Source organism: Lissotriton helveticus, chromosome 10 (genome assembly GCF_964261635.1).
Source record: "Lissotriton helveticus chromosome 10, aLisHel1.1, whole genome shotgun sequence".
NCBI classification, from domain to species: domain Eukaryota; kingdom Metazoa; phylum Chordata; class Amphibia; order Caudata; family Salamandridae; genus Lissotriton; species Lissotriton helveticus.
In genome coordinates this window covers 24,051,364-24,069,680 of record NC_136071.1, presented here as the reverse complement: position 1 = coordinate 24,069,680, position 18,317 = coordinate 24,051,364, and the positions used below count along the sequence as shown (strand labels likewise).

Below are 18,317 nucleotides of genomic sequence, written 5' to 3'. Positions count from 1 at the left end.
TAACAAGTAATAATAGGAAATAATAGGAAAAACTTAACGTACTAAAGTGTGAAGTAATAAATTATTCTGCTTGTCTGGATGAAAGAAATGTAGCAAGTAATAATAGGAAAAACGTAGGGCCAGATTTAAAAGCCCCTTGCGCCTCTTTTACGCCGCTGTTGTGTCACTTATGTGACGCAGCGGCGGCGCAAAGCCAGCGCCAGGCTGCGGGGTATTTACAACGTGACGCATCTGGGAGATGCGTCACGTTGTAAAGCCCTGCGCCACATCTAGGCGTTCCGGCGCAGGGGGGGGTGGGGGGGGGCGTTCCGGCACAGGAAAGCCTCCTAAAAGTGGCTGAGTGAAATCTATAAGATTTTACTGAGTCACTTTCTCAGCCATGCTGCGTTAAAACCCTGCGCCTGCTTCAAGCAGGCGTAAGGATTGACGCAGCATGTTAGGGATAGGGCACCCCCGAGCCTTGCTGGAGCTGCGACTCCAGCAATGCACCACCTTTCCGCGGGGAATGCGACACGCATCTGCCCATCCGTGCGCCGCGGTGCGCTGCATTGTAAAGTGGTGGTGCACGGGTGGGCAGATGAATCGCAACTCTTCTGGCGCATCCCTGCTGATTAGCAGAGATGCGCCAGAAGTTGTAAATATGCTCCGTAATGTACTAAAGTGGCGCATTGGGATTTAATGTCCAGCACTGGGGGTATTTTGCACTTAAAAGCTGCCTTTTTTGTGAGTCCAAAAGAGTGCTTTGCATCAAGGGGGCGTTACAGGAGCTTTACTTTGGCAGATCAGTGCCAACATCTACCCAGTCAGATAAATGGCTTTTATTTACAACTAAAAAGCTTCCTTGAAGCCGGTTGTCAAAGGAGAAAATGTGTTCATTTGAAAAAAGAAATGAAAAAACCACGCACTGCATGCGTGCTGCAGTGCACTGCACACATCCAGGGAGTGCTTGTCTTGCGTCTGCATTTATACAGGAAGTTTACGTTTCATATGGTAATCCTGTGCTGGACAGCCACACTCACTTCTGCACCGCAGTGGGAGGCTTAGCGCCGCGAAGGCAGCATTATTAAAGCGCCAACACGGGGAATGAAAGCAGCAGCAGGACAATCTTAGTAGAAAGGGCTTTGTTTTTTTTTTCTATTTTGGGCTCAGCGCTGAAAACGTGGAGGCTTCTGTGCGGTGCATGAAAATGTAAATACATTGGGCTCAAAATGTATCCTCTTAAAATATTTCTGTGGTTTAAGCGTGTGTTGTTGAACGCCTTAAAACAGCTTGTTTCTTTCTTTTCGACCTGAACATACAGAGATAACGTCTCTACCTCACAGAACGTGCATTAACGTGAATAACTTTGATATGCACTTAAAACAGTCTTGCAAGCGTGGTCTTCCGGTCTGATGCCGAAGCAGCCAATCAGCTTGCAAGTAAACCGGAAGAGAGCAGCAAATGGTGCCTGGCAGGGCCTGCACAGAGGCTTTGTGGCTTTCCTTCCGTGCACAAAGATTGTGCTGCAAGCGCCTTGGGGATCCGCAATCAGCGCCCTTGCAAAGTCGCTAAACCCGCAGATTACGCCTCGCCCACTGTGATTAGGCCCTCAAAGGAGCTTGGCACCCAGCTTATCCCCTGTCACCTTTTCCCGCGCGCTCCCACCACACCGTGATGGCCTCCTGGATAAGACCCTCTTAGTGGACTTTCTGTCTCCAAATACGATTACCAAAGTAGAGAAAATAATAATAAGTTGGCTCCAGCCGCACCCAACATCTGCTCCCCCCACTGAGGACAGGGTATATATATGGGGCCCACCCTGCCCAGGGGCCTGTACTGATAGGGGAGGCACTCTGTCTCGCACGCGCTTGGTACCAAGCCCAGCCCGCGTCACTGGGATCAGAATTTAATATATTGTCCCCTCTGCCGTGTTTATCAAATTTTTCCTTCATCAATTGCTCTTCCTTCAGTTTCCAGCTGTTGAGTCGGACCGGAGAGTCGCTGGTCTCATGATGATGTACAAAGTCAACCGAGTGATGGACGCCGAGATGTCAGATGACTTCTTCATCCCGATCCCGTTGGACACGGCCAACATCACCTCCCTGAGCCCGTTCCTGGTGCCCCAGACACATCTGGGCAGCCCCACCCTCTTCCGGAGCATAGCCGTCTTCATGTTCTTCATCCTTTTCCTGGGCATCCCCATCAACTTCCTCACCATCCTCTGCACCGTCCTCCACAAGAAGCTGCGCACCCACTTCAACTACATCCTGGTCAACATGGCGGTGGCCAACCTGCTGGTCATCTTTATCGGCCCTACCCTCTCCTTCTACTCTAACACCCAAATGTACTTCAAGCTGGGGCCCCTGGCTTGCAAGATTGAGGGTTTTGCCGCCACACTTGGAGGTGAGTTGTCACAAGGGTGACGTTGGCGGTACTAGAGACAGACATTTGGAGTCCTGGCGGCTTCCTGAAAAGTACTAAGCATGGACTAGCCTCCCTTCTCACTCGTAGCTGAAGAATGAATTGGACTTGCTGATACTCCCTTGTGTTTTTCATTGTCTTTCAATCATAAACATGAACCCATGCAAAGATAGAGACGGAAAGTAGCGGAAAGAGGCAGAGGAAAAAGGCGGCCATTAATTGGCTCTATTGTGCGCCTTGAGTATGTAGATGAGATTCATTGGCCCTATTGTATGCCTTGAGTATGTAGAAGAGATTCATTGGCTCCGTTGTGTGCCTTGAGTATGTAGAAAAGATTCATTGGCTCTATTGTGCACCTTGAGTATGTAGAGGAGATTCATTGGCTCCGTTGTGTGCCTTGAGTATGTAGTGGAGATTCATTGGCTCTATTGTGCACCTTGAGTATGTAGAGGAGATTCATTGGCTCTACTGTGTCCCTTGAGTATGTAGAGGAGATTCATTGGCTCTGTTGTGTACCTTGAGTATGTAGAGGAGATTCATTGGCTCTATTGTTTGCCTTGAGTATGTAGAGGAGATTCATTGACTCCGTTGTGTGCCTTGAGTATGTAGAGGAGATTCATTGGCTCGATTGTGCGCCTTGAGTATGTAGAGGAGATTCATTGGCTCAGTTGTGTGACTTGAGTATGTAGAGGAGATTCATTGGCTCTACTGTGCGCCTTGAGTATGTAGAGGAGATTCATTGGCTCTATTGTGCGCCTTGAGTATTTAGAGAAGATTCATTGGCTCAATAGTGTGCCTTGAAGTATGTAGACGAGATTCATTGGCTCTATTGTGCACTTTGAGTATTTAGAGCAGATTCATTGGTTCTATTGTGTGCCTTGAGTATGTAGATGAGATTCATTGGCTCTACTGTGAGCCTTGAGTATGTAGAGGAGATTCATTGGCTCTACTGTGCACCTTGAGTATGTAGAGGAGATTCATTGGCTCTACTGTGCACCTTCAGTATGTAGAGGAGATTCATTGGCTCTATTGTGCACCTTGAGTATGTAGAGGAGATTCATTGGCTCCGTTGTGTGCCTTGAGTATGTAGTGGAGATTCATTGGCTCTATTGTGCACCTTGAGTATGTAGAGGAGATTCATTGGCTCTACTGTGTCCCTTGAGTATGTAGAGGAGATTCATTGGCTCTGTTGTGTACCTTGAGTATGTAGAGGAGATTCATTGGCTCTATTGTTTGCCTTGAGTATGTAGAGGAGATTCATTGACTCCGTTGTGTGCCTTGAGTATGTAGAGGAGATTCATTGGCTCGATTGTGCGCCTTGAGTATGTAGAGGAGATTCATTGGCTCAGTTGTGTGACTTGAGTATGTAGAGGAGATTCATTGGCTCTACTGTGCGCCTTGAGTATGTAGAGGAGATTCATTGGCTCTATTGTGCGCCTTGAGTATTTAGAGAAGATTCATTGGCTCAATAGTGTGCCTTGAAGTATGTAGACGAGATTCATTGGCTCTATTGTGCACTTTGAGTATTTAGAGCAGATTCATTGGTTCTATTGTGTGCCTTGAGTATGTAGATGAGATTCATTGGCTCTACTGTGAGCCTTGAGTATGTAGAGGAGATTCATTGGCTCTACTGTGCACCTTGAGTATGTAGAGGAGATTCATTGGCTCAGTTGTGCGCCTTGAGTATGTAGAGGAGATTCATTGGCTCTATTATGCACCTTGAGTATGTAGAGGAGATTCATTGGCTCTACTGTGCACCCTGAGTATGTGGAGGAGATTCATTGGCTCTACTGTGCGCCATGAGTATGTAGAGGAGATTCATTGGCTCTATTGTGCGCCTTGAGTATTTAGAGAAGATTCATTGGCTCAATAGTGTGCCTTGAAGTATGTAGACGAGATTCATTGGCTCTATTGTGCACCTTGAGTATTTAGAGCAGATTCATTGGTTCTATTGTGTGCCTTGAGTATGTAGATGGGATTCATTGGCTCTACTGTGAGCCTTGAGTATGTAGAGGAGATTCATTGGCTCTACTGTGCGCCTTGAGTATGTAGAGGAGATTCATTGGCTCGATTGTGTGCCTTGAGTATGTAGAGCACATTCATTGGCTCTGTTGTGCTCCTTGAGTATGTAGACGAGATTCATTGGCTCTACTGTGCGCCTTGAGTATGTAGATGAGATTCATTGGCTCTACTGTGCGCCTTGAGTATGTAGAGGAGATTCATTGGCTCGATTGTGTGCCTTGAGTATTTAGAGCAGATTCATTGGCTCTATTGTGCACCTTGAGTATGTAGAGGAGATTCATTGGCTCTATTGTGCACCTTGAGTATGTAGAGGAGATTCATTGGTTCTATTGTGTGCCTTGAAGTATGTAGATGAGATTCATTGGCTCTACTGTGCGCCTTGAGTATGTAGAGGAGATTCATTGGCTCGATTGTGTGCCTTGAGTATTTAGAGCAGATTCATTGGCTCTATTGTGCACCTTGAGTATGTAGAGGAGATTCATTGGCTCTATTGTGCACCTTGAGTATGTAGAGGAGATTCATTGGCTCTATTGTGCACCTTGAGTATTTAGAGCAGATTCATTGGTTCTATTGTGTGCCTTGAAGTATGTAGATGAGATGCATTGGCTCTATTGTGTGCCTTGAAGTATGTAGATGAGATTCATTGGCTCTATTGTGTGCCTTGAGTATTTAGAGGAGATGCATTGAGTCTATTGTGCACCTTCAGTATGTAGAGGGTATTATTTGGCTCTACTGTGTGCCTTGAGTATGTAGAGCACATTCATTGGCTCTGTTGTGCTCCTTGAGTATGTAGACGAGATTCATTGGCTCTACTGTGCGCCTTGAGTATGTAGAGGAGATTCATTGGCTCTACTGTGAGCCTTGAGTATGTAGAGCACATTCATTGGCTCTGTTGTGCTCCTTGAGTATGTAGACGAGATTCATTGGCTCTACTGTGCGCCTTGAGTATGTAGAGGAGATTCATTGGCTCTACTGTGCGCCTTGAGTATGTAGACGAGATTCATTGGCTCTATTGTGCACCTTGAGTATGTAGACGAGATTCATTGGCTCTACTGTGCGCCTTGAGTATGTAGACGAGATTCATTGGCTCTATTGTGTGCCTTGAAGTATGTAGAGGAGATTCATTGGCTCTATTGTGCGCCTTCAGTATGTAGATGAAATTTATTCTCTGCCCTACCTCAAAAGAAAAGGGCAGGAATGCGCCATATCCATCAGATACAGCGCTTTCCTGTCCTTTTCCCTGTGCAGGCGCACAATGGGCTGCGGTGTGTCAACGCAGGCACCTGTGCACCATGGTGCAAGGGTGCCTGCGTTGCAGGGACATTTCTTTTTGTACAGAAAGGGAAACCTTCCTCTACACAAATAATCTCAAGAGGCTTTTTCCTGTTTCTGCAGCACACAAAGAAAAAGGAAAAGCGAGGAGAAATAAAGATATTTCTCCTCGTTGTACCTCAATTACGCCTCCCCTGGGGGGGCGTACATTTCTGGCGATTCCTCAGATATACGATTTCTTGTGAATCTGGGGCACTGTCAAAAAGCCATGGATGTTGCGGGGAAGGCCCCCAGCAACACCCATTGCACGCTCCTTTAACACAGAAAAGTGTGTCAAAGGGACTGATATTTAGCAGGCAGCAATAATCCAAAAAAGTGGCTCAGAGCTGCCTGATAAATATCACGCAGGCTTCTGCACCACGGAACATCACAAAAAGTGACATTCCGGAGGCGCAAGGAGTCTCATAAATGAGGCCATGAGTGTGTAGAGGAGAATCATTGGGTCGATTGTGTGCCTTGAAATATGTAGAGGCGATTCATTGGCTCTACTGTGCGCCTTGAGTATGTAGAAAAGAACATATTAAGCCAGGACTATCTTTCCTGGAGTATGCGGTAAACCCTAGTCTACGGGCACGCAGTATAGACATCTGTCATCAATACGACCCTCAGACTGTGTATCATCTCCGCGCATCTGAAAGCACTGGCTCAGTGTCGCATACGAACACTGAGCTAAAACAGAGAAGTCTAGGGAACATGATGAACCCCGAATTCCAACTGGGGCGTACTGAACATGACATTATACAGACAGGAATTTCTAACGATTCCATACTTAATATTGTTAGGCCTTCAATCTAAAATTATAAATTAATTATGGCTTGAATTCATTGTAAATTTAATGTGCTTTGCTTTCAAGAGACCTGGGCTCCTACAGCCATACACATTAAGGGTTATAAGACCTATTTCTCGTCTGCGACTCCTTCTATCTCAGAGAGAGCTAAGGGAGGCTTTATAATATTTATCTCCAATCTCTTAGAGATTAAAGAAATAGTCTCCCTCAAATCTGAACCTAATTTTCAAATACAACCCTCAATATGAATAAACATGTGCTGGTCAATTTTTATAATAACATGCATAAGGACCAGCTGATTACAACACTAAAAGAAATTCGCTTTGTTCTGCAGGAAATTAAAAACAAGGCTACTAAAAGTGTTTCTGTAATATGGGGGTGATTTTAACTTAACTCCATGTGGGCATAATGGCAATTTAACCTGTGGCTTAATAGACGAGAATAGAAACAATCTAACGCACTTCCCTCACACAATTAGTGGCGATTGTTTGAATGGGACATTATTTATTTTGGAACTTGGTTTGGCAAATGAATTAGTGGTACCCCCAGTTCCACTCACTCAGACTTTTAGCGGCAGAGGAGCCACGACTATTATAGATTTAATCTTTGCATCAAGTAGCGTCGCGTCCCTTTTATTGAATTTTAAAAATCATGATCAGCGGGATGGGTATCTCTGGAATGGCAATCACCTGGCTCAGGTCCTTTCTCTCTGACCGCTCCTTCCAGGTATTTGAAAAAGAACACACCTCCCCCAGCAAATCTTTGAACTGTGGGGTGCCACAGGGCTCCTCCCTAAGCCCCACCCTTTTTAATGTTTACAAGAATCCTCTGGCTGAGGTCGTCCGCCCCTTCGGAGTAAAAATTGTCACCTACGCGGACGACACCCAGCTAGTGGTGGCTCCAGATCCCCCCCTTAACTCACACCATGGCCTGTACAAATGTGTGGATGCGGTCACCACATGGATGACATCCTCCTGCCTAAAATTAAACGGGGGAAAAACTGAGCTCATGCTCCTGGGAAACACCATTGACAAGACCATAGATCCAATCTGGCCCCTCTGTCTGGGTCCTCCCCCTCCACCCAAAGAATCTATCAAAAGCCTCGGCATATGGCTCGACAAGTCACTCAACTTCAATCATCAGGCGGCCAAACTATCCACCACCTGTTTTGGTCTCCTAAGACTGCTGCGCAAAATCCTCCCTTCTCTTCCCTTTCATGCCAGACGGATTATGGTACAAGGCCTAATCCTATCCCGTTTGGACTGTGGGAACGCCCTATATCTCGAGGCTCCCCAGTCCACCCTGAACAAACTACAAATAATCCAAAACTGCGCAGCCAGGACCCTCCTCCAAATCCCCCGACGAGTCTCAGTTAAAGCCCGACTAAAAGACCTCCACTGGCTCCCAGTAAAGGCTATGTGCATCGCCCATCGTTCTTACTGGGGAACAGGTCCCATCATCAACCGCACCCTTATAACCGCCTACCACCCTAACAGACATCTCAGATTAGGATCCTCCTACCTCACCACAATACCCCGATTTAAGAAAGCCAGATGCGGAGGCCGCTCACTCTCTTACAATCTCGCCAAGCTTTGGAACGCCCTCCCCCTCACACTCAGATCAGAGCCTAACCTACTGACTTTCCGAAAACTCCTGAAAACCTGGCTTAACAAACCTGAGTAACTTTCTGCGGCTCTGTCTCAGGCCTGACCTCTTGCAGCGCTGGGACGCCTCAGGGTAGCCACCGCGCTTTACAAATCGTCTTTTCATTTCATTTCATGATAATGGGACCAGCGATCATTTCCCAAATAGTGTCTCAATACTTTGCCCATATAAATCTGATAGAAGTAATTTCGAAAGAATCTATGGGCAAAAGAACTTGATCATGGACAGAGTAAATGGGTATTCTCTCAAGTGGGACAAAGTTGACCCCCTTGAGACGAAAACTGTGATAGTGAAGAACTCTCTTCAATCTATAGAGAAATGCCTGGACACCACAACCCCACACTACGAGGTTTTAAGTAGCTTCGCAGCAATAACAAAAGCAGTAAAAGAAGCCCTGTTCATCCAACAAAAACTGAGGAAGGGTAAAAACAAAGGATGGTTTAACAAGACTTGCACCAAAGCATACACTGACCTAAAATTAGCCCTACATAAGGTAGAAAGGGACAAACAAGAAATTGTCCAGCTTAGAAAAGCATATAATCGGATTATAAAATGAAGGAAAGTTGAATTAAAGAAAGAAATCTGGGAAGAACTACATAGGAGTTGTATGATTAAGGACAGTACTGCATTATGGACGCCATCAAATCTCCATTCCTTTCGGAGGCCAGGGATAAACCAAAAATTGAAATTGCAGTAGATGAAACTCAATGGATCGAACATTTCTCGCAGGTATTTGGATTAAACATCAAGGAAGATCAAGGAAGATCGTGTGTTAACAGAAAGAGATAGGATAAACTCCCACCATAATTCTACAGTTTTCCTCATACCCCTTGGTATTACCCAGATGGAAGTTGAATATGCCTTAATGGCCAGCAAAGGGGGAAAGGCGCCAGGCCCTGATGGCGTCCCAGTAGACCTTTTTAAATATAATATGGATCTGTGGACCCCAATACTGACCAGAGTTCTAGAAGCCTCCTGTGCTGTGGGGCTCATTGAATCGTGGTCAGATTCAATCCTAGTCTCGATATTCAAGAAAGGAGATCGCCAGAGTCCGTCCTGTTACCGTCCCATTTCTTTACTAGATTCTTTTGGCAAAGTGGCGGGACATATCATCCTTAATCGCCTGCAGCAATAGGCAGATGACAACAAAAAACTGTCAGATCTCCAATCTGGGTTCAGGGAAGGTCTGGGCACAACAGAGCAAGGCCTTAATTTAACCCTCCTAATGGGTAAATATGTGAACGCAAGGGGGGGAACTTGTATATGGCATACATAGACTTAACCGCAGCTTTTGACTGCGTAAGCCATTCTAAATTGTGGAGCATTTTAACAGACATGGGTGCAGAGGTCTCTTTGGTAAACTTTTTACGAGAGCTATATTCAAATGCCATGGCAAGGGTGAAGTTCGGTTCAGGTGGGGAGCTTACGGCTTCGTTCAGGGTGGAGAGGGGGGTAAGGCAGGGCTGTGTCCTGGCGCCCTTCCTTTTTACACTCTACACAAATGGCCTTGAACAGGCCATGTTGGAAGGGTGCCAGGACCTACCTCTTTTGCAAAAACGACCAATACCCGCCATGCTCTACGCGGCGGCCGCAGTAATTATAGCGCAAACTCCCCTAGAACTACAACGCACACTTAATAGGTACCATAGTTTCATGGCAAACTTGGATTGAAGAATTAATATCAAAAACACGTTCTTAATGTCCTGTGGGCCAGGACGAAAGAAAATGAAGGATATTTTTATTGAAAACATTAAGCTAGAGAACACTACCACATATCCTTACTTAGGAATTTTAATTGATGACAAGTGCTCATGGAGATAAGTAATAGAGGTTAGAAAATTGTTGTTCATGAGGGCTACCACTGCGTTAGTTAACTTTGCGCAGAGGCTAGGTAAAAGGCCACCGGTGGAGATGCTCCAAATATACCAAGCCAAATGTATCAGCTCGGCGATTTATGGAGCTGGGGTGTGGGGCTATGGAAGGGTAGATGCCCTGCAGAAAGTTGAGAATAGCTTTTTGAGGTTTCTACTGGCAGTTCCGCGAGGCACTTCGACCTTCAATTGTCATGTGGAATTAGGTTTGCAATATATTACTGACATAGTGAAATTACAACCGAATTTACTATGGCATCGTATATGGTCATCCCCCAAAACACTATTTAACCAGGAGCTCCTGAATGACTGTCTTGGCCTTGAAAATGCATATAAGATTGGTTGGCTCTCTTATATGAAAAACTTGTTGTCAATTTGGGATTGGTAAGGTATTACTATAATCCCCCACAGATATCAGAGATCCCTATAAATAGGCTTAAAAAAAATGTGTCTGACTCATTTGGAAGGACTGAGATTAGCCGTGGAGGCAAGTAAAAGCTGAGCCCAACACATTCTAACAATACAGACCACTTTAACTAAATAGTCTTATTTAACGTTTAATTTAAGTGGTTATGTTTTGGTACGATTCAGGATGAACATATTTCACCATGTGATAACCTTTCCCAAAATGAATGACTGGTCAAAAACACTACCAACCTGCCCCTGTGGTGAAGTATCCTTGCAATCATCAATGCATGTGGATCTGTTTTGCAAATTTTATAAGGAACAGAGGAAACAATGGATAACACCGACATTAAAAATTTGGGGCCTACGACAATGTCGCCCAGCTTATCTCGTGATGCAATTTCTGGAAGCAGAGTGCTTTGCAAAAAATATAGCCCATTTCTTGAAGCTCTGTATTAGACACAGGAAGAACTTAGAATAGGATTGCTATGGCATACATTGTGTAAGAACATACAGCTAGATTCATGAAAGACCCGTTTTGCGAGTCTATAATAGCGATTCATAAGGAATCGCTATTACAGACTCGCAAAACGGGATTCATGTAGGAATCGCAATAATTATTGCGATTCCCACTGATTCCTTATTTGCGATTAGCTAATTGCTCAAGGTAGCTAATCGCAAATAAGATTGCGATTTCAAGGGTGCCAGGGTGTCCAAAGGACACCCTGTAGCACCCCTGAAATGTAAATTTACACAGGTGTTGCGCACACACATTTCCAAAGGACATGTGTGTGTGTGTAACATGCAATTGAGAAAAATGCACTAAAGTGCTTTTTTCTATTTTTTCGCTATTTACCACAAAGTCAGACTTCGTGGTAAATAACGACCAAAAATTGCGAATTCGCAATGTAAAATGGTTAATGAATTGCATTTAAGGAATCTCAAATAGAGATTCCTTAAATGCATTTCCTCGCAAATGTGCGAATTCTTTATTAGCGAATTTTGCATTTGGGATGATGAATCCCAAATGCAAAAATTGCGCTCGCAAAGGGCCAGATTCTCAGAATCTGGCCCTTTGCGAGCGCAATTAAGCTTGATGAATCTAGCTGATAGTTCTTTTCCGCTTTGCACTTTAATGATGCATTCGCGGTGTTCTAATATTGAGCTGATATCCTGGCACTTTATATTGTTGGTATGTACTGTCATTGATTGTATCTGAAAAAATTTCTTTTTTTAAATGTATTTATTACAACCAATGGAAGAAATTTTAATCCTTTTAAAGTATTTTTAAAGATTGTACTTTTATGGTTGTTGTATCTTCGTCAAGACCGAATAAAGGAATTTGATTGATTGATTTATAATACCATCAGGCTATCCTGACTTTTAACACTGTTATTATGGACTCAAAACCCCTCCATGAAAAATACCCTTGCCTAAAATTCCAGAACTGGTCGAAGGTGTGATAAGTGATCTGGAGCCACTTGCCTGACATATTTAAAAATGTTATGAAGTTGTCTAGTCCATTTAAAAAACTGGACAGGTACTTTCACCCATAAAACCAACATACTGCTCACTTATTTTATAAGGGTTTACTCTTTCATTCACATTATGCATTAAAACAAGCATTGACAGTGCCAATTGTTTTGGCTGCGGTGTAGCGGAAAGTTTTATGCTGAGGTTAACAAACCAACAAAGGTACAACATGAACAGCAGCTGCGTGACCTTCCCTAACACAAAGAAAAAAGTAACACACAGGTGACAATAGCTGTGAAACATCACACTGTTCTCTCACACGTAGAAGACTGACTCGACACAGGGAGCTAACATACCCAAGAGGGAGTGAAAGGGGGTAAAGGGCTGGTGTATGCTTTCCACACACAGGCAAGAAGTCCAACACTCTAGGCTTGGAAACAAATTGATACTTGTAAATTGATACTTGTATAGCGCACTACTCACCCGCAAGGGTCTCAAGACGCTTGTACGAATACCGCTGTGGAACCCCTCCTGGCTTTCCCTGTGAGGTGTCCACTCCTGGGCACCCCCAAGGTGGAGGCCAGGCATCCTTAGCGTTGTGGGGGCCGTTGTAGATTAAGCAAGCTATTGCCCAGAGTTGCAGAGTGGGACTCCATGATTGGAATAGGCACCAAGGTGAGAATTATCAGGTCCGTGGAATTTTGAGCCCAAGACCCGCCGAGGCGGGGAATTGAACCCTGGTCCCGGGCTAGACCTCTGCTTTAGGGTCTGCCGCTCTAACCATTGAGCCACACTTCTCCACAACCAAACCTCTTATGGAATTACCATACATTCTTGTGCTCCCATAGGATGAAGGACCCTTACTTGCCCCACGTGGTGTGCTTAGTCACCGGGTTCCACATTTGTAAAATGTGTTTGCAAATCGATTGGGGCATGAAAGAGTCAAAGAGAGTCTTTGTGCTGAGGGAGTCCTCAGGCAGAGCACCATGCTGGTCCCCTACATAAGGAAAAAGGGTCCTCTCCTCATCTGAAGCAGAAAAGACACTCCATGAATGTTGTGCACTTGGGTGTCAGGGATTGGTATATGCTTCGGGTACAGAATGTACCAGCTCTGTGCCCAAGCTACCTGCTGGGTGCCTGACCTCCCAATAGGGAATACTTCAAGAAGCCCTGAGGACTGCTAGCTCTGCCCACTGGTATGCCTGTGCATCGCCAGCCAGTCTATTACTACCCTGTGCATAGGCTGTTCTGCCAACAAATGGCCCTTAAGTAAAGAAAACCCTACTGTGAACATGAGCTGTGTACACGGGGCTGGACTGACCGTAGCGGGCGGGAAACATCCTTTACAACGCAACTTTTACCACGCAGTGCCTTAACGACGCAACTATTACAACGCATGTCATTACAACGCATAGAACTGGGGGCGCTCTAGGATAGGGAATAGATTTAATTTACTATCCAACACCTTCCCTACTATCCACGGGGACTGGAGTTGGAATAGTAAATTAAACTATTCACTATCCAGCACCTCTAAGCGCTATGCGTTGTAAAGGCATGCGTTGTAAAAACTGCGTTGTAAAGGCATGCGTGGTAAAAGCATGCGTTGTAATGTCATACATCCGTAGCGGGCATCGGGTATTTCCTCAAGAACCTACAATCAATCAATCAATCAATCATGTGTTTGTTAAGTGCGACTACTCACCCGTAAGGGTCTCAAGGCGCCGGGGAGATAGGGAGGTACAAGGATAGGGGCGGTTTTGCAGCGGTGTGGGCTGGTTTTGTTACTTGGGGCCGGTTTTGTTATTGGGGGCTGGTTTTGTAGCAGTGCTGAAATATCGGCCAACAATAACAAAATCAGCAACAAATGTTTCCAGCCTCTCTGGGCCAGGCAGTGCTTCCCCAGGAGCTGGTCTTACGGGAGGACCGGGGACGAGGAAATATAACTATCGAACGGCGAAAGCCATCCAAATGGAATAACAGAACTAGGAAGCAACATACCCTGACTTCTTTATAAACCTACTTACAAATCCAAGATCGTCCCTGAACGGAAACCCACTGCTGGTTGGAATTATCACCGCTAAATAAATACGTCCGCATCACCAAAGAAAGAGCCTTGAGAAAGTCGTGGGTTACATTCCCAATGCGACGAAACACGTGTTGACTGTGAAAGTCCAAGAATAAACTTCATAAGAAACTACAGGACCCTATGAACAAGAGTCATTTCTGAATGCAAGAATGATGAATGTATAACTCGGAAACATTGTAAAAATACTTGATATTTTACGTGTGCTAGGGAGTTCTTTTGCTAGTCTGAGAAACTTGCCAGGGCTGCTTTGGGTTCCCAGTCCGGCCCTGTGTGTACAAGTGACTGGCATGTGGTCCGAGATGGCACCGAAGAGGGTGGGAGTATGGCTCTGCAGTACCAAAAGCACAAGTGTTCCGAAGGCAGACACTATGATACCTGGAGAGGGGCTCGGACACAATGGGGTCGTGAGTGGGAGGTTAAGGGGCACAAAGGTCTTAGTGACAGGTACAGGTTCGCTTATTGGTTGTGAGATGTACCTTGCGGCACCATCTCACTCTTCGGATGTGAGAGTCACTTCTTGGAGCACATCACTCATTGTTTTTGGTCTCACTCCTGGCTGTTCACTTCTTGCAAACTTCACAACTTGATGCAGTCTCTTTCATTGTGATGAGGCACAGTCTCACTCACTAATTGTGAGTCTCACTTCTTGGAGCACATTCTCACTCATTTGGTAAAATTCCAATCGCAGTAGATAGACAGGTACAGAAGGAGAGAGAGGAAGGGAGAGATGGAGAGTGGAAGAGAGATAGGGATTTGAGAGACAGAGAGACGCATGAGAGAGAAAGACAGATAAACCGAGAGTACTGCAAAAGAAAATGAAAAGCATGACTTGAAATGGTTGGTCATCTTGACACAACCTACCCCATCCCATTGGAATGGTCACTGATTCTTAGCTACGTACGATGGTTCTTGCTGCTTCCATGATTACTGTGGAATGTTAAATTAGGACAGTGCACCACTTCTCAAATCCAGCTACTGTGCTTGTCTTCTACAGCCTCCTGTTGGAAAACTCAGTGTTTCACAGCTGTCTCTGGTGGTCTTTGATGCCTCGGAGGCAACAGTCGCTGTTTCACAGCTGTCTCTGGTGGTCTTTGATGCCTCGGAGGCAACAGTCGCTGTTTCACAGCTGTCTCTGGTGGTCTTAGATCCCTCGGAGGCAACAGTCGCTGTTTCACAGCTGTCTCTGGTGGTCTTTGATGCCTCGGAGGCAACAGTCGCTGTTTCACAGCTGTCTCTGGTGGTCTTTGATGCCTCGGAGGCAACAGTCGCTGTTTCACAGCTGTCTCTGGTGGTCTTTGATGCCTCGGAGGCAACAGTCGCTGTTTCACAGCTGTCTCTGGTGGTCTTTGATGCTTCGGAGGCAACAGTCGCTGTTTCACAGCTGTCTCTGGTGGTCTTTGATGCCTCGGAGGCAACAGTCGCTGTATCACAGCTGTCTCTGGTGGTCTTTGATGCCTCTGAGGCAACAGTCGCTGTTTCACAGCTGCCTCTGGTGGTCTTTGATGCCTCTGAGGCAACAGTCGCTGTTTCACAGCTGTCTCTGGTGGTCTTTGATGCCTCGGAGGCAACAGTCGCTGTTTCACAGCTGTCTCTGGTGGTCTTTGATGCCTCTGAGGCAACAGTCCCTGTTTCACAGCTGTCTCTGGTGGTCTTTGATGCCTCGGAGGCAACAGTCGCTGTTTCACAGCTGTCTCTGGTGGTCTTTGATGCCTCTGAGGCAACAGTCGCTGTTTCACAGCTGCCTCTGGTGGTCTTTGATGCCTCGGAGGCAACAGTCGCTGTTTCACAGCTGTCTCTGGTGGTCTTTGATGCCTCGGAGGCAACAGTCGCTGTTTCACAGCTGTCTCTGGTGGTCTTTGATGCCTCTGAGGCAACAGTCGTTGTTTCACAGCTGTCTCTGGTGGTCTTTGATGCCTCTGAGGCAACAGTCGCTGTTTCACAGCTGTCTCTGGTGGTCTTTGATGCCTCGGAGGCAACAGTCGCTGTTTCACAGCTGTCTCTGGTGGTCTTTGATGCCTCTGAGGCAACAGTCGCTGTTTCACAGCTGTCTCTGGTGGTCTTTGATGCCTCTGAGGCAACAGTCGCTGTTTCACAGCTGTCTCTGGTGGTCTTAGATCCCTCGGAGGCAACAGTCGCTGTTTCACAGCTGTCTCTGGTGGTCTTAGATCCCTCGGAGGCAACAGTCGCTGTTTCACAGCTGTCTCTGGTGGTCTTTGATCCCTCAGAGGCAACAGTCGCTGTTTCACAGCTGTCTCTGGTGGTCTTTGATCCCTCGGAGGCAACAGTCGCTGTTTCACAGCTGTCTCTGGTGGTCTTTGATGCCTCGGAGGCAACAGTCGCTGTTTCACAGCTGTCTCTGGTGGTCTTTGATGCCTCTGAGGCAACAGTCGCTGTTTCACAGCTGCCTCTGGTGGTCTTTGATGCCTCGGAGGCAACAGTCGCTGTTTCACAGCTGTCTCTGGTGGTCTTTGATGCCTCGGAGGCAACAGTCGCTGTTTCACAGCTGTCTCTGGTGGTCTTAGATCCCTCGGAGGCAACAGTCGCTGTTTCACAGCTGTCTCTGGTGGTCTTTGATCCCTCGGAGGCAACAGTCGCTGTTTCACAGCTGTCTCTGGTGGTCTTTGATGCCTCTGAGGCAACAGTCGCTGTTTCACAGCTGTCTCTGGTGGTCTTTGATGCCTCGGAGGCAACAGTCGCTGTTTCACAGCTGTCTCTGGTAGTCTTTGATGCCTCGGAGGCAACAGTCGCTGTTTCACAGCTGCCTCTGGTGGTCTTTGATGCCTCGGAGGCAACAGTCGCTGTTTCACAGCTGCCTCTGGTGGTCTTTGATGCCTCGGAGGCAACAGTCGCTGTTTCACAGCTGTCTCTGGTGGTCTTTGATGCCTCGGAGGCAACAGTCGTTGTTTCACAGCTGCCTCTGGTGGTCTTTGATGCCTCGGAGGCAACAGTCGCTGTTTCACATCTGTCTCTGGTGGTCTTTGATGCCTCTGAGGCAACAGTCGCTGTTTCACAGCTGTCTCTGGTGGTCTTTGATGCCTCTGAGGCAACAGGCGTTGTTTCACAGCTGCCTCTGGTGGTCTTTGATGCCTCGGAGGCAACAGTCGCTGTTTCACAGCTGCCTCTGGTGGTCTTTGATGCCTCGGAGGCAACAGTCGCTGTTTCACATCTGTCTCTGGTGGTCTTTGATGCCTCTGAGGCAACAGTCGCTGTTTCACAGCTGTCTCTGGTGGTCTTTGATGCCTCGGAGGCAACAGTCGCTGTTTCACAGCTGTCTCTGGTAGTCTTTGATGCCTCGGGGGCAACAGTCGCTGTTTCACAGCTGCCTCTGGTGGTCTTTGATGCCTCGGAGGCAACAGTCGCTGTTTCACAGCTGCCTCTGGTGGTCTTTGATGCCTCGGAGGCAACAGTCGCTGTTTCACAGCTGTCTCTGGTGGTCTTTGATGCCTCGGAGGCAACAGTCGCTGGTGGTCTTTGATGCCTCGGAGGCAACAGTCGCTGTTTCACAGCTGTCTCTGGTGGTCTTAGATCCCTCGGAGGCAACAGTCGCTGTTTCACAGCTGTCTCTGGTGGTCTTTGATGCCTCTGAGGCAACAGTCGCTGTTTCACAGCTGTCTCTGGTGGTCTTAGATCCCTCGGAGGCAACAGGCGCTGTTTCACAGCTGTCTCTGGTGGTCTTTGATGCCTCTGAGGCAACAGTCGCTGTTTCACAGCTGTCTCTGGTGGTCTTTGATGCCTCTGAGGCAACAGTCGCTGTTTCACAGCTGTCTCTGGTGGTCTTTGATGCCTCTGAGGCAACAGTCGCTGTTTCACAGCTGTCTCTGGTGGTCTTTGATGCCTCTGAGGCAACAGTCGTTGTTTCACAGCTGTCTCTGGTGGTCTTTGATGCCTCTGAGGCAACAGTCGCTGTTTCACAGCTGTCTCTGGTGGTCTTTGATGCCTCTGAGGCAACAGTCGTTGTTTCACAGCTGTCTTTGGTGGTCTTTGATGCCTCGGAGGCAACAGTCGCTGTTTCACAGCTGCCTCTCGTGGTCTTTGATGCCTCGGAGGCAACAGTCGCTGTTTCACAGCTGTCTCTGGTGGTCTTTGATGCCTCTGAGGCAACAGTCGCTGTTTCACAGCTGTCTCTGGTGGTCTTTGATGCCTCTGAGGCAACAGTCGCTGTTTCACAGCTGTCTCTGGTGGTCTTTGATCCCTCGGAGGCAACAGTCGCTGTTTCACAGCTGTCTCTGGTGGTCTTTGATGCCTCGGAGGCAACAGTCGCTGTTTCACAGCTGTC

At 46.7% G+C, this 18,317-nt stretch overlaps 1 protein-coding gene across 1 annotated transcript in view; it reads left to right on the top strand.

Moving 5' to 3' along the window:
- Window positions 1-1,885: 1,885 nt before the first annotated feature.
- Window positions 1,886-18,317, top strand: part of LOC144785005 (blue-sensitive opsin-like) — a 114,840-nt gene continuing 98,408 nt past the window's right edge. The window contains exon 1 of the mRNA XM_078664124.1: window positions 1,886-2,382. Coding sequence (XP_078520250.1) covers window positions 1,989-2,382 — 394 coding nt within the window. The 5' untranslated portion in view covers window positions 1,886-1,988. The remainder of the gene's footprint in view (window positions 2,383-18,317) is intronic.